This window comes from Leptidea sinapis, chromosome 10 (assembly GCF_905404315.1).
Source record: "Leptidea sinapis chromosome 10, ilLepSina1.1, whole genome shotgun sequence".
NCBI lineage: Eukaryota > Metazoa > Arthropoda > Insecta > Lepidoptera > Pieridae > Leptidea > Leptidea sinapis.
Genome location: NC_066274.1, coordinates 597,080 through 620,178, shown reverse-complemented (window position 1 = coordinate 620,178; position 23,099 = coordinate 597,080). Strand labels below are relative to the sequence as shown.

Genomic DNA, 23,099 nt, shown 5'->3' with positions numbered 1-23,099 from the left:
ACAGGCGCAACGAAGCAAGCGAAACTCACTGGACTTTTTTTTTTAAATATCATAACAATAAAATATCACACAAAAAAATATTACTAATCCTGAGGGCGGCCGCTCAATTCTCAATCTGTGGTATCATTAAAAATGTCATTTATGTTATAGTTTACAACACAAACGTATTTTAAAAATTCTTTTGAATTTAGAAATACATTTATTTTTACATTTTCTGGAATCATGTTGTAAAAGCATACACATCGCCCAACACCTACTAACTGGACTTTACCGAGTAGTAGGCAAGAGTGCCGTAGCCAATGGAATTACTGGGCCCTTAGGCAATACGTCTAGGATAGAGCATCTTGCTGTTAGGCGACGCATGACAACAGGTCAGGTTTATTACTTTAGTGTGCGTGGCAATCTATGTCTTACACTCTCGATATGTATTTCACCTTGTTTTAGTGTGCGTGGGATGCTGAAAATATAGAGATGGCGTAGTGTATGAATTGTCTAAGACTGGGGTAAGTCAAGAATACAGTTTGCCAATACATTGTACTTAGCAGGGCGTTTCACTATTTGGTGAATGTAATGATCGTCTCGACATATTACGTCATTAAATGACGTAAATATTTAGTGACGTTAACGTTAAGCCTAATTGAATGCACTAGCTAGAAATAACAATAACATCACTAGCCAATAAGAGACAGCAATATTAAATGTAAATACATAAAATTTATTTATTTATTTGCTCCACCGACACAATAACAGGACCCATCACACGATTTAGATAAATAGTCTCTAATCTTTAATTAAAAACAGCATTGTTGAGACTAAAACATATTTTTCTAGCAGACATAAAAATGCTGAATGCTTTATTTTTTGTCAAATCTGTTGAGATTCCATTGCATTTATTTTCATTCCTATCCATATAAAGGAATTTAGTATTATGTCTACTTCGTTGGCTTTCCTAGAATCGAAACAATGGGCCGGGGGTCTTCTATTTTGGTACAAGAATTAACTACACATTCTTAACGAAGCAAAACTAAAAAATCTGTCAACATAACAATAGCAAGTTTAACTAAGATTAATCAGTCGTTAATATTATAACTTGACTTCACTAACCCTACTAACTAGGTACCGAATATTCTTGTATCCATCAGATCTAAAGGGCGCTTAAATACAAGCACAATCATTAACATAATGCCAGCACAAATAATATAAAAACAACTTAAATTGATTAGGAGTTAGCATCCGCTTCAATCCAAAACGTTTACCCAGTAACCCCAACTGTAGCTGTGAATGATAAAAAATATACTTCTGTAGAAAAAGTTTAGTCCACATTTCCCGATCTGAACAAGATTTTGCTTCCGGTAACGCCATTCACCCACATTGTCCCCATCTTTCTGTTTGTTCCGACTTATCTAAGACAGATTTGTACTGATTCTGACAGTACTTCCCCTGGCAGACAGGCCATGTTATTGGGGGTAACTTTCAACTTTTACGTATTTTTTATATTCCAATTGCCAAAAAAAATATAAATCTAAGTGCGCTGATTTGGAGCGAGTTGATGGCAGGCATCCGCTCATCACCAAATGAAATACAATTATTTAAATTTAAAATTGAAACAGTATTCAAATATCAGACAGAGGTCGAATCTTGTAGAACATTGTCCAAGGCTCTCCGGCTTAAGTCGTCGACCTGCCATCACCTTGCGTCGCTTACGCAATTTGATAATCTTATTTGTATTATCTGCATGCGCTTCAACTGGTAGACTTTTATTTATTTTATTTGTATCCCGCACCCCTTGCTGAATAGGTTCTATGAGTCAGAATATATTTCTGTCTCTTTAAACGAGAGATTAAATTAAACGAACTTTTTTTGAATTTATATATATAGATCTAGATATTGATTTTATTTAATGATTGATTTTTTTTATTTATTAATAATAAACAGTTTCTTCTTAAACTAATAGAATGTCCTATAAAACTGTTAACACAGTTTGTCTGCAGGATGGAGCGAGTTTAATACAATAAATCCTAAAACTAATTTAACAACTGTTACGGCCTTAATAAATAATTCTTAAATAATCTCGTTTTTTTTAATCTATTGTTTTTAAACTATTAACTCCGGTAAACTATTTAGCAGATATGGTTTTGTTTTCTTGAAATCTTCAATAATTAGTTTAACTTTTTTTAAATTCAGAACCATGATTGTGAGACCACTTAACCACTTTATCTATGTCTAACTGTACTACTCGTAAGCATCACGTTTCTGTGAGGTTGGTGCTGGCAAGCAATGTATATACATCATCGGCAAACATGTGAACAGGACAGTACTATTCGGTACCGAGGTACTCCACATAATCTATTTTCATGCATGCTTGTGATCCGTACCCCACCCTAGTCTCCTCGCTGAACGTGTCATCCACCTTAACACAATAAGAACAGGATGTTAGGTAGGATCGGATCCAGTGCTTCAGCGGCTGCCCAACACTGCAGTCATCCAATCCATTCAAGAAGGGCTCAGACTCTAGTGTATCAAAAGCTTTTTAAAATCATACAATATAGCTACAACTATCAAAATTACAAATAAGTGAAATATTACTATATTCTAAATTTGAGCGTCAAATTTTTGCAATTAGCCATTTAATTAAAATAAATAAACGTAAGAGTTTATCGATCGCTTAGCCAAACTCTGAGTAAGTAATTAAAATAAATAAATTAAAATACTTTATAGGTTTTTACAAATTCTCCTTAGTGGCAAGGACCTCCTTTTAAGCATAATATAAAGAATTTCACAGCCTTTATGTATGCTGAGAGGTAAATCAAATAATAATTTAGAAACAGAAAGTTCGTAATAATAGCAGATGTACTCATAACTTGTAATATTATTAAAAAAGTGTCAAAACGGCTTCGATTATATTTACGCTTACATAAATTAAGTTGCATGCGGCGGTTTATGACGACTGAACAATAGGAGTGTTAATTTTTTTTGTAAATAATAATGAGACTAAATTTTGCAAATTCAACTTTCTTTACAAGTAAAAGCTTTCTACGGTGTAGAGTGTAACGCGCTACGACCGCGGGCGTAGCACGTCAGTCAAAAAAAAGCAGGGGAGAGAGGAGTGTCGGAGCCGGTGGGTCGAGCCCGCGCGTGTGCCACCCGCGCGTATTTATTCACAAGGCCACTGTCGCGCCGTGCCAGTGCGCATGCGACGTTCGCACGCGGAGTACGACCTGCGCTCACACCGTACCACCGCGAACTCAGCTTCGACGTACGCGCACAACACATGTTGTTTCCGATTCACTTTTTAACATAAACATCACCGTAAATCGTTCACAATGATGACTATACTTTCTAACTCGAAGTTACTTTGGGGGTTGTGGCAAGTGGTGACGTATTGCTCCTCGCGGACGACCCTGCCATTGATGCTGACGGTCTGTGTGGCTTACCTGGTGATGCGGCTCATGAACTCAGTGCGCGAATACCGCAAGCTGCCGCCGGGACCCTGGGGACTTCCCGTCGTCGGCTATCTTCCATTCGTTGGAGTTCGACACGAGACCTTCCTGGAGCTGGCTCGCAGCTACGGTGCTCTATTTTCTACACGTCTTGGCAACCAGCTAACTGTGGTGTTAAGTGACTATAAAATAATTAGAGAAGCCTTTCGTCGAGAAGAGTTTACTGGCCGTCCCAGTACACCCCTCATGAATACCTTAGATGGTCTCGGTAAGTACTATTCAAATACATATGTTACATTATAGTCACTAAAATTAAATCTATTCCGTTTTTGTTACATTGATAGTGGATCTAGAAGTCCGATTTTTTTACAAAGTAATTATAAAAACAATCGACATTCTATTATCGTTTTAATCTCAGATTACAGTTTATAAAATATACAATAGATATTTTCTGTTTTAATGTAAATTTAATATAGTTAATTGTAGTAGTACATTGGACATCGAATATGGGCGTTATGTGTTAATTATGGCCCCTGCAACTGAATAGCGCCGCCCACAAACATATATCTTTACCACCTCTCTTATTACAGGAATTATAAACAGCGAGGGTCGCCTCTGGAAAAACCAACGCAGGTTTTTGCACGAAAAGCTTCGTGAATTTGGCATGACATACATGGGCAATGGAAAGAAAATTATGGAAGGAAGAATTAAGGTGTGTTTCTGAATATAAAAGTTTTAGCATATAAATTTAAAAATTCATAGCATTATTTAAGTAAATCGGCTTTACTCAATATTCATTGGTGTATGTACAGACTAGATAGTAGTGCGAGACGGGATGACACCGCGAACTTACTAACTCACGCCGATGATGAACCTCCGAATGGTGCGATACAAGTATATGTATCAACACCGATAATATGTCGTGGGTAAAGCCGCTTTGAATAAATAACATTAATAATGTCTCACGAAAGTTTTAATATCTTATTCATTACATTAATTGTAGTTGAAATTATGTAATATTTGCAATTTTTTTTCTAGACTGAAATTGACGAATTCATGGCGAATATCTTTCTCGCTGATGGGGCTCCAATTGATGCTAATCCACTTCTCGCATTGGGTGTTTCAAATGTTATATGTGGCATCACCATGTCGCTGCGGTTTAGCACAGGTGATGTCCGCTTCGAAAGGCTCAACCATTTGATTGAAGAAGGCATGCGATTATTTGGCGAAATTCACTATGGAGAATATGTCCCTCTATACAATGTAATTATGATTTATTTATTTATTTATTAATTTATAATATCTATTATCATTACATGATTAATTAAATAAATTATATTCAACAGTATCTACCCGGAAAAGCACAAGTCCAGGAAAAGGTAGCCAAGAACAGGGAGGAGATGTTTTCGTTTTATCAGACTCTTATCAACGAACACAGAAGCACGCTCGACATCGAAAACGCTCGCGACCTCATAGATGTGTACCTCATTGAAATTGAAAAAGCCAAGATTGAGGGTCGGGATCGGGAGTTGTTTGAAGGACGAGATCATGGTTGGTAATATTTATAATATTAATATTAATAAAAAATATTTAAACAAAACACATTAATGTAATTAAGTATTATGTATATTAAGTGGGGACGATACGACAAATCGAAACGACGAGGTACCTTCAAAAAAAGCGCGTACTTAACACCGGGTGACCCGTACGCTTGTTTGTCCTCCTTCTTACATTAAAAAAAGTGCATATAATTTAATTATGTTTTATTTTCAGAACTCCAATTAAAACAGATCCTGGGCGACTTATTCTCCGCCGGTATGGAGACGATTAAGTCGTCCCTGCTCTGGATGATTGTGTTCATGTTGAGAAATCCTGATGTCAAGAGACGTGTTCAAGAAGAAATTGATAATGTTGTTGGGCGAGAGCGTCTCCCAACCATAGAAGACATGCCGAGCCTGCCCTACACGGAGACAACTATCTTGGAGACTCTGCGCATGTCGAGCATCGTCCCATTGGCAACAGCGCACTCACCAACTAAGTAAGTTTACAATAATTATGTTCTATGCTCCGAAGTTTGAAACATTTTTAAAATTACCAGAATACTTACTTTTTGTTTGTTTTCAGGGATGTTAATCTCAATGGCTATCGTATTCCTGCTGGGTCACAAGTAGTGCCTTTGATCAATTGCGTCCATATGGACCCAAAACTTTGGCATGAACCCAAAACCTTCAACCCTAGCAGATTCATCGACGAAAATGGAAAGATCAGGCGGCCAGAGTTTTTTATGCCATTCGGGGTCGGAAGGCGAATGTGCCTTGGTGACATTCTTGCTCGGATGGAGATGTTTATGTTCTTCGCGAGCATGATGCACCAATTCGATCTTCAAATGGACGACGGGGATGCTCTACCATCGCTGGAGGGCACCGTGGGAGCAACGATAGCTCCCCATCCATTTCAAGTGAAATTCATACCCCGAAGTAGACCAGCCCCTGCCGTAGTCTGTCCGCCTGACCATACCCATCTACGCCACGTTGGAGCTCGCTGAGTGTTCAGTCGTCTTCGCCGACACATACCCACCAGTATTCAAGATCACTCGTTTTAGAGCGCATCGATGACAATTATATTTAAGTTTATTATTAAGTGACGACATCGCCGTAGCGATGGTCGAGGCTGTGCATAAAGTGTTCAATTATATATTAATCCAAGCTAGTTTAGATGTACGAAAAATTCCCATCGTTGAGATTATAATTTTAATTATTATTACGACAGTATTATTAGGTTTTTGATCTTTAAGATCGTTTCAAATCACACAGAATTGGATCGATTATACATAGTTCATTGACATTGTAAGCTCTAGATCATTATACCAAATTTTGTATGTATTGTATATCAACTGAAGATCATTATTTATTAGTACGAGTAGCGTCACTTGAGTGTTGTATGTTGAGTGTGATCTCATCTTAGTTGTGTTATGTGTGAGTTACTTAGGACTTAAGTTTTATTCGTGTTCATTTCATACATTTTAGTAAAAAATATTGTACCTATCAGGAGTAATATACGTAGTAATGCCCCGTGGGAGCAAATCAACACTAGTCTAAGAGCGGGAAATATTATCGCTTTAATTATAATATTAACTTTAATTACATATTAAACTTTTCAATAGTCTTTTGTACAAAGTGCAACATAGTTGCTATTACTGACATAGTTTTTAAATATTATGACTCACCAGTTAAAGTAAATTACCATTATTTATCCTCGCTTTGTTTAATTGAGTTATGTCTCAAGTGTTTGTAGATTAAGTGAAAATATAAATTATAAAATTCATAATATGTTTCCGTATTTCATTTTCCTTAGTAAGTAAAATTACTTAGTTAATAATTCATATTTATTGATTCAATACATACATCTAACTGAATTCTACTTAACAATCGAGATACAATAAAAATGAGGTTCTGAAGTGATATTTTTAAGAATTTTTTTAAATTGTTTCACAACGGAACAAAGCATGGGGTGGTGCCAAGGTTACACCAACGGTCCCCAACATTTCAAAATCTGTTGGTTTTTCGGAAGCCAAGCTAACTTTAAAAGCACGTAGAAAACGAACCACAAATCCAGCAGTTATCATTCTTGATAGCTCATCGCCAGGGCACATTCGCTTCCCTGTAAATAAAACTGTTTTTTATACATCTATAACTTACAATTTTTGTCTTGATGAAATTATTGCTAACTGTAAGTCTTAGTAGAAACTGAGCTGAACAGAGAAATAATTCTGAACAACACATATATTACCAAAGGGTAAAAGACTTCAACTATAAGCTTTTAATAACAAGATTTATAATATAACATACTGTTTTTTATTTAATATATTAAACAAGATGATCCTAAGTCTTAGTCCTATAAGTTTCAATGAATCACTTCTACAAGTATTTAGCTTTACACGAGGAATCTTCAGGAGCTGTTGACTTAACAAACGCGGAATGAGAGAGTTACTCTCGTGATAACAAGTGCATGAATTTCCGCAAAATAATGCCTAATAGTATTGATTATTCAACAGCATTTAAAATTGCTTGCAAGTCATTTAGTAAAAGCTTCTATTCATAAGGATGTTAAAAGTCAAAAGATGTACGAACCCTAGTTATAGGTTCCTTTTTAATGGATATATCTAATGAATGCTCAATCTATACCCACATACTTCATACACTGGCATTAATATTATATTAAATAAACATTCCAATTTGCAACAATCAACATGCCGCAGTGAGAAACGGCTATTCGACACCAAAGCAGTAAATCAAATATTTCCATCACTTAGCCTAGCATAAAGCGCTACCTCCACGAGTGCGTCGCGAAGAGCCATCCGTGATTCTTCCTTTTGCGACACCGATGCTAAAGATTGTATTTACCTGTTTGAAAAGGTATGAACTCCTGTGGTTTTATTAAGTTTCCTTGTTCATCAATAAATCGAATTGGCTTAAATTCATTTGGATTCTCCCAAACATTAGGGTCCATGTGTATTGCCCATTGTAGAGGCACAACCATAGTACCTTTTGGTATGCGGTAGTTACCCAAATATGTGTCCTGAAAAAACGTATATTCTAATAAATACAATTCTTACAAAGTACCTACGTAATGTTATTGTATAGGTACTAGATAATATTCTTAGGATTCCAAATTTCAAAAGGAAAAAGCGGAACTCTTATAAGGCCCCTCTGTCGGTCAAGACCCTCTTGAAGAAAAAAAAAGATAAAAAAAGATACGGCCGTTACGTTACTATATTGCCGGATTGATAGTTACGATTTTATTAAAATAATATTTTTTCGATAGAAATACTCCTCATTTCTGGTATTAATGTACAAATTTAATTTGGACCCCATTTATGGGAAATGTGGGAACCGATATCACATCCGAGGAGATTATAATCCAAAGCTTTAACCTGAGCTTGACATTTGAGTCCTAATGTCCAGAGAAGCTGGTATGAATCCAGTACAATTAATACAGTTAAGTACAAATAAAATTAAAAAAAAATATTCAAACAAAATAAATCCTTTAACTATATTTACAATACTATGAATACATTAAATTAAAATTATCATTACGTAATCGTACCAAGAATACTGGCAGCATTTCCACGTTGGATAGCTAGGTTGATCCGTTGACCAAAATAGCTGCCAGCGCTTGCGTTGTGAGTAGTCCTATTGAGGCAAGAATATAGTACTTTGATACCGCACCAAACCATCACTGAAGTCGGATAGTGCCCACGTTGCACTCTGTCGACTAATTGGGAAGCTTTGAGCATACGCTCATTGTTTGTTCAAGCGAGGTTTTCCCAACACTTTAGGCAAAAAGCGCTCGAACGTATATCTATAGCGTTAGATATAGTACGTTCGAAGCGGGCATGGCTGAGACACGAGCCGAGCGATGCGGGTCAACGACCCCACCCCGGAAGGCCCGCGTAATATTTTATAAAAACTTATAGTTGCGCAAGAGTACGAAATGCTGTGATATATTTATGCATTTGGAAGTGAAACGCATTGAGGGTAATTTTTTTACAAATAAAACGGAATAGAGCGTCACGGAAATTTGAGACGTTTTTTAAATTCAAGATGGCCTCCGCGCAAAATTCTGATTTCAACAATATGGATATCGAATCCGAGGTTCTCGAGGATGCAAAGAACGTAATTGGTATCATTTTTAAAATCCAAGATGGTCGCCGCGCAAAATTATAATTTCAACAATATGGATATCGAATCCGTGCTTCTCGAGGATGCAGAGAATAAATTTGGGATCTTTTCCGAAAACCAAGATGGCCGCCGCTCAAAATTATGACTTCAACTTTATGGGTATCGTATCCGAGGTTCTCGCGGGTGCAGAGAAGGAATTGGGATCAGTTTTGAAATCCAAGATGGCCGCCGTGCAAAATTATACCTCCTCGAATACGATTGACGCGGCGGCCATCTTGTATTTCAAAAACAATCTCCAATTCGTTCTCTGCGCCCTCGAGAAGTTCGGATTTGATATCCATATTGTTGAAATCATAATTTTGTGCGGCAGCCGTCATGGATTTCAAAAACAACCTCAAATTCGTTCTCTGCACCCTCGAGAAGTTTGGATTCGATATCCATATTGTTAAAATCAAACTTTGCGCGGCAGCCATCTTGCTTTTGAAAAATGATACCAAATTCATTCTTTGCACCCTCGAGAACCTCGGACACGATACCCATATTGTTGAAATCTTAATTTTGAGCGGCGGCCATCTTTGATTTCAAAAATGATCCCAAATTCGTTCTCTGCACATATTTTAACAAATACGCTGTTGCATCATCATCATTTTTTTACTATGACTCTCGATTTGTACGTTTGTTAAAATCTTACGTAATGTGAGCTCGAGAGAAACGCACGCAGTACCATCCTTTACAGTGGTCACGAGCGTACTGCTGGCATGAGCGAGCATGCAACCAAGGCGTCGCGTTTGGTTTATTACGAAAAAAAATAATATCAAATAATTCACAAAGCGTATTGATAAAACCCACTAGGAATATTTATAAATACTAATAAACTATAGAATAAAATAAGTTTTGTGTTTATAGCTATCATAGTTTTATGATAATATAAAACAATTCAAATATAAAAGCCTATTTTTCAAAAATTTAATCTATCGAGATATTTTTTCGTTATCGTGTTTTCGAAACTGCAATAATTTAGATAAAGAAATGAAGATAAACCTGTCAAAAAATTGGAACCTTAGTATTTAAAAAAGTATTTTAAGTAGATTTTAAAGGACTATAGCGCCTTAAAATCTTGCTCAATTTAAAAAAAAGTTTTGCGTACCGCTTCAGTAGTTGTTACGATTTTACCAACCTATTCTTTTTTAAATAATCAGTTAAGAAATGACCAGTACGTCTCTTATAGGCTGCAAGTCCTAAGTGATCTTTTAAAATACGCGACATGGTTCTAGGTGATATCTTCATCTCCCTAGATAAAATCTTTTGCTTTCGGACAGGATTTCTTCGAATTCTTTCCCTTACAGCTTTGACCACCTTTTTCGAATACGAATACTACGTGGGAGGCCAGATCTTTTTATGTCACAAACAGAGGAGGTCTTATTGTACCTATCAATAGCCCTTTATGCAATGCAATCACAGCGATGCGGTTCTCCTTATCACCGCACTCCGTTTTAATATCGCAAAATATTGTACACCTGCACGATACAAGGCTAGTAGGGAAGATGTTCTACTTACTAGAGGCCGCACGCTAAACCTGCACGATACAAGGCTAGTAGAGAAGCCCGAGAGTAAGAAATACTCTTCCTCAATCGGTGTCAATTGCTCTCTCTCTTGAACAAAAACCTCCTCCTCTTCTTGAACAAAATCGTCTCAAATTTCCGTGACGCTCTATTCCGTTTCATTTGTAAAAAAATTACCCTCATGCGCCTTAAGAAGTTTCACTTCCAAATGCATAAATATATCACAGCATTTCGTACTCTTGCGAAACTATAAGTTTTTATAAAATATTACGCGGGCCTTCCGGGGTGGGGTCGTTGACCCGCATCGCTCGGCTAGTGTCTCAGCCATGCCCGCTTCGAACGTACTATATCTAACGCTATAGACATATGTTTGAGCGCTTTTTGCCTAAAGTGTTGGGAAAACCTCGCCTTAACAAACAATGAGCGTATGCTCAAAGCTCTTAGGAAGCTTCCCAATTAGTCGACAGAGTTCAACGTGGGCACTATCCAACTTCAGTGATGGTTTGGTGGGGTATTATCTATGAAGGAGTGACTGAGCCATACTTTTATGAGAAAGGTATAAAACATCGGCAAGTGTATCAATATACCATTCTTGAGAAGGTAGTGAAGCCCTTTAAAAACAGCATCTTCAATAACCAAGAATGGTCCTTCCAGGCACTAGGTCATAATGCACGGTCGAAACTCAATCGAGTCCCTAAAACAATCCGTACGATTTGCAGAGAAGAATTTTCCTATGGAAAGAGTGCGTGCTTCTATTGATAACTGGCCTCAACGTTTAAACGACTGTATTGCAGCCAATGGAGACCACTTCAAATAAGCTTTTTATAATTTAAATTGTTTTATATTTATGTATTAAACTAACACATTGTAAAAGTTATAATTGATATTTGCAATAGATTTTTTTTCTTTATATTTTTTTTCAGTATTTATGGCAAGAATAGGTAATTGTATTAATTTTTGTATAATTGTATTAAATTATTAATTGTCAAGTTCATAATTTTTACAACGTGCAATTGAATATAAATAAGTATTGTAAAGCAAATATTAATTATAACCTTATATTATTTTTTCTTAAGTAGTTAAGAGGGTGTCACTAAATATTTAACTTACTTGCATACAGCCGTGAGGTATTCCAACAGGGACTATTGATCTAATCCTTTGAGTTTCACATATAGTTGCCATTAAATATGGAAGTTTTGTGCTGTCTACCTCACATTCTTCAGGATACACAGAAAGGATTTCTTTTCGGACCCGGTCCTGTTAATAAAATTTTAAGCAATTTAAAAAAACATAGAGTACATAAATGTGATGATTTTTTGCCGTAATCATTATCTTTGCTTACATAGTAACGCACGGAGTTTAAAATCAGAATTGCGTGAATGTGACTTTGACGTACCACACTGCAATTGATAAGCATGTTTACAGTGATTTATTTGCACAGTGTGTCAGCTAGGAACCACGGCTACCCTTTTTCCTGCCGTCAACCAGAAAGATGCAACCATTATAGTGTTTCGGATTGAAGGGCTGGAGGTTGTGAAATTATTAGGTTAATGAGACTGAACATCTTATGTCTTATAGTAACGAGGACAATTGCGATGACGCAAAAAAATATGGATTTTTTCACTGTCGCACTCTATTAGGCATACTATCACTTAGCATCGTAAACGTCTTCTTCATCTCACCACTTTTTCTCATCGAAAAAGATAAAGTTTATTTTAATTATATTATTTACCTGCTCTTCAGGATACAAAGCGATGTAAATGAAATACCATGAAAGAGTTACAGCCGTTGTGTCTATTCCAGCTCCGAACATATCAGTTAGAACAAACAGTAGTTGTTCATCCGTCATGTATTTGGCTGCCTCTTCATTATTATCATACCTTCGTTTCTGCTCTTTGACAAAGTTGTCAAGTATACATTCATCTTCAAAAGGTATAAGTGTGTTAGGATCGAAGTAATGCTCTTCTGTGTTTGTTGCGTATTTGCTATATTTGACACATTTAATGAAGCCCTCTGGATGCTCATCTAGGAGGCCGCGATGTTTTTCAAAGACAGCCCCTGCTGGCGACTCAATACCAAGCATTTTCCTTCGCCTTGCAATGATACTGGCATAAAGTCTATGTGTTTGTACTTGGCCACGCAGTAATACTTGCATTGTTTTTTGAATAGATGGGGAGATAAATCTAAAATGATCAAACACAATTAACAATATCTTTCAATTTTAGAATAGCATAATATGAAATTAAAGATGCTGTAACGTTTAATCTATACCTTTACGCATTGGAGCAACTAAAAGTTAGTTATATACTTCATGCTCAATAATTTAGTCCTTAATATTACAAAAATGGAACAAAATTTGAACTAAAGCCCAACTTCAATACAAAATACAAATATTAAAATGAAAAGCTAGCCGTCAGTTTACAGTTATTAAGTATTTGTGAAGATTCTAGTCCCATTCATATTACTTTTCGGATAGACTTCTATGAAAAACAGACACACAAAATACGTGTGTTGGTTGCTTATGTAATTGTAATACACATCAGTATTCTAATGCCAATTCAAAACAGACGACGTCACCTAACTAATGCGCAGCTGTGACTGAAATTATGTGTAGTGGTTATAAAAGTGTTAGCAGTGCTTATTTTTAGATTAAGAGCCATACGAAAAATCCCTTTATCCTTCACTTTCTAATTGAAACTAATACAAGAGATGAAATACGATTAAAATTTATTGTCTCGATAGATGAATAAAAAAGTAGACCTTTGCGCAACATTTTATTACCGACGCAATATTTGAAGTTATAATTTAGTTTGGTAGACTCACATCGTATTATACAATTAAAATATACAAGAATAGATTTTCATTTTATTGGTTATCATTGTTAATTTCTGAAGTGAAATCATCTTTAGCGGCGTTGAGTATTTTTCTTGGATTGATATAAAATGGTCAACTCGCGTCAGGACACGTGACCTGATCGAAAATTCGTAAGATGGAGGGACTTGAGTCATTTGTGAAAATTATAAACTATATTTAATATAAAAATATAATTTATAAGTTGAATTGTGTAATATAGATGGTCTTTTTTGTGTACGATAGCGCAATAAATGAATGTTGTATTTAACCATAATATAAATGCAAATACTTTTATTCTGATAAATAAGGCAATTCGTGCGAAATGATTCTCTAACCATTCCAAAATATTCAAAAATGCACAACGTTAATATTCAAGTTTTCACCACTATAATAATTGCGCTCTATAATAATTGAGATCTTCTCCGACTTTAATTCCGTAACCGCTTGTATAACTTGTACGCACATTTTATTAGAGAGGTTAAAAATGAATAACTTTTTCCTCGAAATTGTACACGCGAAATCAAGTTTACTGTTAGTTGAGCACTAAACGTAACATGGTCAGCGCGTACGGTACGCGCTACGCTCGACCGACATCAGCGCTCACCGTCGGTCGAGCGTAGCTATAACTATGAAAACATAATATTATGAACGCGCTGGACTGAATCCAGCGCTGATGAATTGCTACGCGCGTAGAGCTACCGCTGACCTCTTTATATGGGTACTACATATGAAATAAAAGACGGAAAAGATATCATGTTTATAGAACCAAATTTTTAAAGGTTTAGTGGTAAGCATTAAGTGCTCCACCGACGTCAGTGCTGACCATCGGTTGAGCACTAAATGCAGCCTAAAGCTTGGTACTGCCAAATGCTTAGATATATTTTAAAAATCTATGTTAAGTATTTATCTTTCTTAGCTGTTTTCTGCATAAATCTATACTTCTATTCTTTGTTTATATAAAAAAAACAGCTTCTAGTAAAGTATATAATGAATGCATGACTGTATAAGGAATGTAGAAAAGCGATTTTAAATAAATCTGACCTTACTCTTTGTATATTCCGACTAATCTTAGAAAAGGCGGGATTGTAGCTGGCTGCTAGCTAGTTCGGTTTTTAAAGACGTATTAAGCTTCCGTCAGTAAACTAGAATTATTGAAATTGTAGTTGAGAAGGAGTTCGAGGGCAGCTGCTTGTTTTATTTAATGTTAATTTAAATGTGAAATTTCTTTTAGAATTTATGTACGGTTCAACAACTTTTTCAACAAGACAACTAACCGCAGGAATGGAAGAAAATTAACAGCTCCTGCCACACCCATTTCATTACAGCCTTCCTCTTGGATCTCTCTAAGCCAGAGCCATGTCTTGCTATCAGGAGGAAACTTATATCCAAAGATAATATCGTTCACCACGTTCCCCAGCGAGTCCATAATCCATTTAGACAAATCGATCGGCGATCCAGATGCATCTTCAACGTTCTAAAATTCAAATATCCATTTGTAAATCAAATTCAACTTCGTATAATAAATGCAAAAATATACTCGGTCCAACAGCAGTTGAAGCAACAAAAAATAAAACAAAGTCGTTTTTATGCTACTTTGAAGCATTTGTTAGTGCCACCAAAGGTCACTTTCAAGAAAATTAATGACGGTTTTGAGAAGCAAAAAAAAACACAATGAATCGACCTTGCGTGTTAGTTGCATTTTTTACACTGTTGGATATTTATTTTTAAAAAGGTACGAATATAATATGCAAATTTACGATAATGTTCACTCATTATCGCTATTTCTCGCCACTGGTCAAGCGTAATTACTTGATTGTTCGCTTCACACATAATGATAATGACATCAAGGATTCACTGTCCATAGAATTTTAGCTGAAACTTGCAATCAAATATATAACTGTATCGGAATTATTAAAATGATCATCATCATATCAGCCGGAATGCGTCCACTGCTGGAGAAAGGCTTCCCCCGAAGACGACGATCGGTCCTGTGCTGCCCTCATAACTCGATCGGACCAGCGATCTTTACTACATCATCGGTCCATCTTGGCCTATGACCGGGTCTTCCAATCTGACCAACACCATTCGACGACTTTACTGCCGCAATGGCCATCTGTCCGTCGAGCTACGTGTCCTGCCCACTGTCACTTGCTTCAGTTTCGCTAAACATTAGGGTATGATGGTGAGTTTGGTTTTCTTTGATAATGTTCGGATCTCCATAATAATGAATCGATTTGCAGGGAAATTCCAAGTCGTAGCCCTCTCTATTGCCCTCTGAGTGACCATGAGCGTTCTCATCAGGTCGATTTTGAGACCTACTCCTTGGGAAGCTGTATTGAGGCCACCGAGCATATGGCTTAAGTCTCCCATGTTCTCAGCCATGATTACGATATCGTTTGCGAATCGTAGGTGAGTGATGTATTTGCCGTTGATGTTGATACCCAGTATACATGGCTCAATAGTGATATAGCTCTAAAGTTGTTTTTCGTTTTATCCTCCTTTTGAAGAACAGCACCAGTATAATTCTGTGCCATGCTTAAAACGTTTTGCCCTAAAGGATGATGGAATCAAATAGCTGCTGTAGGATCATCAGTACAGAAGTGCCACCAGCTCTCAGAAGATCAGCTGTGATTCCATCATCACCTTTTTTTTTATGAAATAGGAGGACAAACGAGCGTACGGGTCACCTGTTGTTAAGTGATCACCGCCGCCCACGATCTCTTGCAACACCAGAGGAATCAGGAGCGTTGCCGGCCTTTAAGGAAGGTGTACGCGCTTTTTTTGAAGGTACCCATGTCGTATCGTCCCTGAAACACCGCACAAGGAAGCTCATTCCACAGCTTTGTAGTACGTGGAAGAAAGCTCCTTGAAATCCGCACTGTGGAGGACCGCCACACATCCAGATGGTGAGGATGATATCCTAACTTGTGGCGTGTCGTGCGAAGGTGGAATTCGGCGGCAGGAATCAGGTTAAATAGCTCTTCGGAACACTCCCCGTGATAAATGCGCCTCGTATCACCTTGCCTTGTTGTTTTAAGTGTCTGGGATATCTTAGGTGTAGTTTCGGGTTAGTTTGGCTCTTGGCTCAGCCAGTCCTGTTGTTAACAGTTGCCCATGGGATCGTATATTAGCTCTCGGTAGAACATCTCTACTTCCCTCGAAAAACCCGCCGTCACCGATCTTCAGCTTCTTCAGTTTTCTTTGTCCAATTGATGAGCATCGTGCAACGTGTCGACACACTGTTAACTATATATCGCGAGTCAATCACTTGGAGATCGGCCAAATCAGCTGCCTACCTACTGGGAAGCATCGTAGGGGGACTAAAGGGCCATTAGACGTCTGGATGTACCATCAATTTGAGGGTAAAATCTGAGATCATTCCTACTCTTTTTGAATGGCTGGCCTTGAAGAACTTACACCCATTCGTTTGAACAGCTTCCACGAACTGGCTACTATACTCGTTCACGTATTCAGTCACGGACACATTCGAAGCGGTTTTACAATTCGAGTTGAAAGTATTCCGGGTTTTGGATCTAGATTGGTCAGGTCAGAGCGTAGACTTCACTAGTGGAGACCGCTCCAGTTCTGGATTGATATTCAATGTGCCTCTTACTATGCGGTGATTCCTCTTAGTTTTCACTGAGTTGATCACAGAGACTTTATTGAATATCTGTCTTTTGGTCGACATAATAAAATCAATCTCATTTTTTGTGGCACCATAAGGACTCATCCAAGTGCATTTGCGTCGGTCCGACTTCATGAAAATGGAGTTCATCATAAAGATCCTAGACTCGGGCGTTCAGATTTCCATAACCAAATTGCCCCACTCTCAACTCATCTTCACAACGTTTGCCTAGTGTCGCGTTGAAGTCTCCATGACAACGTTGAACGAGATGTCCTCATACATGTCCTCCACCTACTCGCCCGAGTGTGTCGAAGTCGACGTGTAAACCTGAATGACCTTCAACGAATTTCATTCAGTAATTCTAAGATTCAGGTACGTTATCCAAATTTATGGTCCAAAACTCTGTCCAGATTAAGCATCGTCTTTGCTGCTAGCACCATATCTATAACGCATTAATGCAAACTTGATATTCCCAGATTTCATAGCAGAAATGGAATATTCTAAAATGATATTTGATAGTTGTAAGATAATACTATTTCCATATCTTCACGACCTTAGCCGTCATATTTAAATCTTAAAAATTAAACTACAATTAGAAAATAATTTATGGGTTATACTTGAACTAATTCATTAACACCCGATGCGATGCGTTTTTCTAATTTATCGCGGGACACGCTGTGTTTGCTCATTCCGAAACTTTTTAGCCACATTGTAATGAGTTTGCGTTGATCCTTCCACAGACTACCCTCAGCGCAAATTATACCTAAAACATATAAAATTGTTAATACATCTCATGGAAATTATAAAAAGAAATATATATTTCCATATTTTAAATTACCATTTCCGTGCATGATTCCATGCGTCAGATATAACGGAGCTCGTCCTGAGAAGTTGTCTTTTGAAAAAGCCTCTCGAACTAACTTCTGATCCGAAAGAACAACAGTATAAACACTGCCCATAGAAATAGCATAAACAGGTCCATATTCTCGTGTCAAGTTTGTCAAAGTAAGGTGCGGATGAACTTTGTCGATAAACGGTAAATACCCAATAATCGGGAGTCCCCAAGGTCCTGGTGGTAAATCTTTCCAATCTTTCATTTTTTTAAATATCCAGAATCCTAAGACAAATGTAACTAGGAAAAGAAATATATAATCCATGTCTGCAGCAACTGAAATATACAAAGACACAGGAGTACATAAAAAAAGACCATAATAAACTAAACCACATCCATAAAAAAACAAGAAAATGTGCGTCACTATTAGTTTAAGGTTTTGGACGTAAAAATGTATTTTGGAAACATATTTTGACGTATTTCAACTACAAGAGACGGACTAAATGAAGAATATATTTTGGTAATTATTTAAAAAAGGCTTATAATATACATAATATATCTATCATACAGTTTAACTGTATTTTTTTAAATTAATTAATTTTTATATCTCTAATTTATATATTTATTTCTTTTAGATGTACCAACAATAACACCACATTAACAATTGATTTGCACTTCCATATTAATTGTAGGTTAGTTATTCTAATTAGGTTACATTCAACATCTTAAATAAGAAAAAATATAAGTAACTTAGTAGTTAATCGTAATTCTAGAAACTATACAATGCAAATAATTATAATGTGGTAAGTGTGAAATTACAAAAATTAAAGTAAGAATTAACAATCTAATACAAACTATTATCTACCGTGGTCGTTATTTTTTCTAAAACTTTATTTGTATACTAGTAAAGTATCGGATAAAGGGTCCCTAAGATGTCAATTATTCAAACAGTAACAAAGCGTTTCTTCAGGCGCGTTCATAACCTCAGGATATGGATAGTTAAGTACCCTACCCTAAAATATAAGTAAAACGAACGTTGGTTTTGAACGCACCTCTAGTAATGACAATTAATGTCAAAGTGTGTTAATGGAGTGAATTAAAAAAATATTATGTTTAAGTGAAATATAAAATAGGTTTATAAATAGATTTTAACATTCTACGTTTTAAGTTTTACCATTTTATTTGAATTTAGTTTTTTTCATTTTATTACAATGCGTTTGGATTTTTGAAGTTATAGTTTTTTTTGCACGATAGGCAAAAGTTATCAGAGTGATGCCACGTCACGCAAATTCTATACCCTGACATTAGCTGGTCAGCTATACCTAATGGTCTACAATAATTTGTATTATACTTCAGATACCAAGCCTCTTGTAACTCCTATGTCTACTGAACCACAACCAATAAACGAGAATTAATTAAATTCAATATATAATTTCAATTTATATACAAGTATTAAAATTAAAAAAAATATTTCTCTATAATTCTATAAAAATTATTTAATGATATTTAATTACATGGGGCACACTAAAAGTTTTGCACTTCTAGCTAATCGGAACTATTTGAATTTCAAATGTTATATTTTTTGAAACGTTGCTTTCTTTCGTTCTTAGTAATAAAAAAAACAATTGGCGGGAAATCATATTTTGTCAATAGTTTTTTATCAAACATCAAAGTTTTACGTACGCAACGAAAATGGAATTCATAAAATTTTACAATGAAGAATTGAAAGTTTGGAAACTTTATTGTCGTTGGATCCCTCATGAACTGACAACGGAGCAGAAGCGGGATTTATTATTTTAAACCCGAAAAAAAACAGCAATCTTGTGAATGGGTGTTTGAAAATGAGAACAGGCCAACAAAAGTGAGGCAGGCGAGAAACGTTGGTAAAAAAATGATAGCATTTTTTTTCTCAACTACGGGTCCCATCTGCACAATTCCACTTGTAGATCAAAAGAGTGTTAATGCCGAGTGGTATTCTACCATTTGTTTACCCAGGGTGTCAAAAAAAGGTAAAAAGCCGCGTTCTCCTACATCATGACAACACTTTTTCTTACACGGCCAACAAAACTGAGTCATTTATAGCTTCCGAAAAAGTACAACTCGTCATCCATCCTACACAATAGCCCCGACCTAGCACCCTGTGATTTCTGTATTTTGGATTTGATGAGAGGTTTCACTTTTACCAATTCCGAAGAGGCAGTGATAGCGTTCAATTAGCACGTAGAAAACATGCCTTCAGATCTATGGTCCTCCTGTTTTAAAAAATGGTTCGATCGCATGAAAAAATGTTTAAAATGTCAAGGAGAGTATTTTGAAAAGCAATAAACATAATATTTGTGTTATAACATGTTGTTTTTTAAGTAACGTAAAACTTTTAGTGTGACCTACGTACACGTTATTAATCTAAATTATGCGGTATAATAATATTTTCACTGCTTGAATACCTTTACCTACGTTTTGTACCTTCCTACCTTCTTTTTGTGTTGTACAAACGTAAAATAGCATGAGGAATATATATTTTAATGAGGATTTTTGTTTTATTGCGCCAAAAAAGTATCCATTGCGTTCATACCTACATAAGTACACGCAAGCTTTTTTATATACTTTTTGTTCTGGTATGCTAAGATATACCGATCTTCAAAAAGAAATACAATATGGATGGACAAGTGACGGTAGGTACATTTAAACCTCTTCGCTCACTTGCGTGTGAGCGTGTTCCTAAACAACACCCATCATTAAATAAATATTTTTTTAACCTGTAACCATAAAAGAATTGTCGCCGTAGATGACGTCGAATATAGATGTACATAAGTATGTATTGATTACCTAATTAACTTATACGCATAATATTATTGTTCAATTTCTCCTTATCAAAACATATTATTACAATGATAATATTCTTGTAAAATAAGTACGCGTAAGTAAAGCGGTAGGTTACTATGCTCAAATAACTTTGCTGTGAGAAAACACAATATCGTTATCTCCACGCTCACACTACACGTCTTGTGATAAAGTAATAAAATTTACTTTCAAGGTCACTGTCTGAATACAGCGACATAATATAAAAATTATCATGTACTTATGTCCTATAGTTGTGATACAATAAAGGTATAAGATAAAAGATTGTATAGATATACTTAGTCTATGATATAAATTGTTGCACAGTTGGCCACACCCACGATTAAGTGATCGGTAGGGCCAACATTAAAAAACAGAGAGTATAAAGTATGACGTAAATAAATACAAACCTTTACATAATTAAAATAAATAGTCGACCAAATAACACGCTATAAAGTAAAAAACAGGCAGATACTCACCTTATTTGCTGTCGTTCGTGTAAATGATGCGTAATTATGATGTCACAGATGTGAACTGCGATATAGATAGACTTTATAGTATAACGCTTTGAAGTACTTATAAGACGCGGAACGCGGAGAAGTTATCACGTGGCCTGACGGTTGTTAACTGAATGATATAGCTACTATCTTATTCGATGCTGCCTGCTCCGCCATTCAAAAACGAAATGTTTATATATTCTATCGGAATTAATGGTAAAATATTCGATAACATGAAATTCAAAAGTCCTTTGGCCTCGAATGTTCCACGGGAATTCGAATATGTATTATCTGCGCATAGGAGTATTTTAATATTATACCTAAGCTAAATGTTTTATCGAGATTCCCAATTGTGTTTGCTATTCATTGTTGTGTAATTTACCAGGCTCTGTGATGTATTTAATAGTAAAGTACGCATCCGTCAGACCATATAAAGGTGGGTGCACACACTGCGATTTCAATATCATTTGCAATTGCTGTGATTATTTAACTCCTTGGGTATAAACATAGACATATAAAAAAACATAGAATCTTTAATTTCTTTAAATATTACACTAATATAATTTAAACTGTTTTAAAAAAAATCTCAAAACCCGTCTACTTACCAAATACTTACATAAATTAAATATTCACATAGAAACGGATTTTTTGTTATTTGACAAGTAAGCTTCCGTGATAATGAAATGAGATGCATGCAACATCTGTCAATCAAAAGAATATTTTAAATATTTTTTTCTTTTTAAGTTGGGTACAGATATAACAAACCACGGCGTAAGAAAGCTCATAAACGAAAGAGAAAGAGTGTGAGTGGCAAGGCGACTGAAAGAGAGGGAAGACCTTACGTTCACTGTACCTATGTGGACAAAGCCTAAGACTATAGCGTCTTACTCTAAGCTCTATATTATATGGACCATGGCAGATTTTATATCTCGTTTTTCATTGCGTATGTGATCTATCAGACATCTGGACCGACAGCAAATATTTTGAAATGAAGGGAATTTGTAGGACTGGTCTAAATAATATAAAAAATGATTTTTCCTTGTAAAATCTTGTACATACTAAATATTAAAATTTTGATCATGACCACGAGGTTGTACCCTACAGGTTTTTACTTACCTTTATTATACTGAGCCTTGAGTTTTAGCAATAACGTGATCAAGTAAGCACCACCGTCCATACTCTCCTGGAATCCTCAAGTTATATCTTTGCAATCAACAATGTATGAAGAAAAAATAGTTTAGGAGATATCACACAGCCTTGTGGAACTACAGAGCTCTTGAGTTTGTGCAATATCGGTCGACAAAGACGTGTATACTATATTAGGAAGCTATTTATCCACTTGCAAAAGCTCTTGGGAATCCCATTAGATGGAAATTTCGAGAGGAGCACCTTGAATTATGAGATTTACTCGATCAAAAGCTTTCCATAAATCCAGACGAACTACCCAATTTATCTACTAGAAGATTGCTAGATGATCAGCCATACTGTCGGTCATGGATCAACTAGTGATTCTCTTGATATGCCGAGGCTTGGCTAGTCATAATGATCTTTCTCATTTGCAGTAGCAAAGGCTATTGCTATATTAGGGCAAGAAAAGTTGTGCAAGGTGTATTAATAAAGAAATATGTTAAAATAATTTTATGATATAAATATCCTCTAAAGGATTTTGAAGCGAGTATACAGTTCTAACTTACAGGTTCTTACTAGATTTCGCTAGGCCAAAGTGTCCAACTTATATTGTAAATAACAGTTCAAAAACCTTCCACAATGG

General features: G+C 36.0%; 2 protein-coding genes across 2 annotated transcripts; one reads left to right on the top strand and one right to left on the bottom strand.

Moving 5' to 3' along the window:
• Positions 1 to 2,468: 2,468 nt before the first annotated feature.
• Positions 2,469 to 6,771, top strand: LOC126966503 (cytochrome P450 18a1). Its single transcript, XM_050810607.1, has 6 exons — positions 2,469 to 3,708; positions 4,031 to 4,152; positions 4,479 to 4,703; positions 4,787 to 4,991; positions 5,214 to 5,478; positions 5,565 to 6,771. The coding sequence occupies exons 1-6, from the start codon at positions 3,324 to 3,326 to the stop codon at positions 5,983 to 5,985; spliced, it is 1,623 nt and encodes a 540-aa protein (XP_050666564.1). The 5' UTR covers positions 2,469 to 3,323; the 3' UTR covers positions 5,986 to 6,771.
• Positions 6,772 to 6,811: 40 nt separating this feature from the next.
• LOC126966504 (cytochrome P450 306a1) lies at positions 6,812 to 21,472 on the bottom strand. Its single transcript, XM_050810608.1, has 8 exons — positions 21,311 to 21,472; positions 18,000 to 18,329; positions 17,779 to 17,924; positions 14,811 to 15,010; positions 12,416 to 12,866; positions 11,794 to 11,940; positions 7,844 to 8,018; positions 6,812 to 7,100 (listed from the first exon to the last, which is right to left on the bottom strand). Exons 2-8 carry the CDS (start codon positions 18,316 to 18,318, stop codon positions 6,919 to 6,921), a joined length of 1,620 nt encoding a protein of 539 aa, XP_050666565.1. The 5' UTR covers positions 18,319 to 18,329; positions 21,311 to 21,472; the 3' UTR covers positions 6,812 to 6,918.
• Between the last annotated feature and the right edge of the window lie 1,627 nt (positions 21,473 to 23,099).

Coding starts and splice junctions, on each gene's coding strand:
- LOC126966504 (XM_050810608.1), bottom strand. CDS start 18,318: ATGGATTATATATTTCTTTTCCTAGTTACATTTGTCTTAGGATTCTGG. Junction 17,925..17,999: donor TGGAATCATGCACGGAAATG/GTAATTTAAAAT, acceptor TATATGTTTTAG/GTATAATTTGCGCTGAGGGT. Junction 11,941..12,415: donor CTTTGTATCCTGAAGAGCAG/GTAAATAATATA, acceptor TTTTATTAACAG/GACCGGGTCCGAAAAGAAAT.
- LOC126966503 (XM_050810607.1), top strand. CDS start 3,324: ATGATGACTATACTTTCTAACTCGAAGTTACTTTGGGGGTTGTGGCAA. Junction 4,704..4,786: donor AATATGTCCCTCTATACAAT/GTAATTATGATT, acceptor TATATTCAACAG/TATCTACCCGGAAAAGCACA. Junction 4,992..5,213: donor GTTTGAAGGACGAGATCATG/GTTGGTAATATT, acceptor TTTTATTTTCAG/AACTCCAATTAAAACAGATC.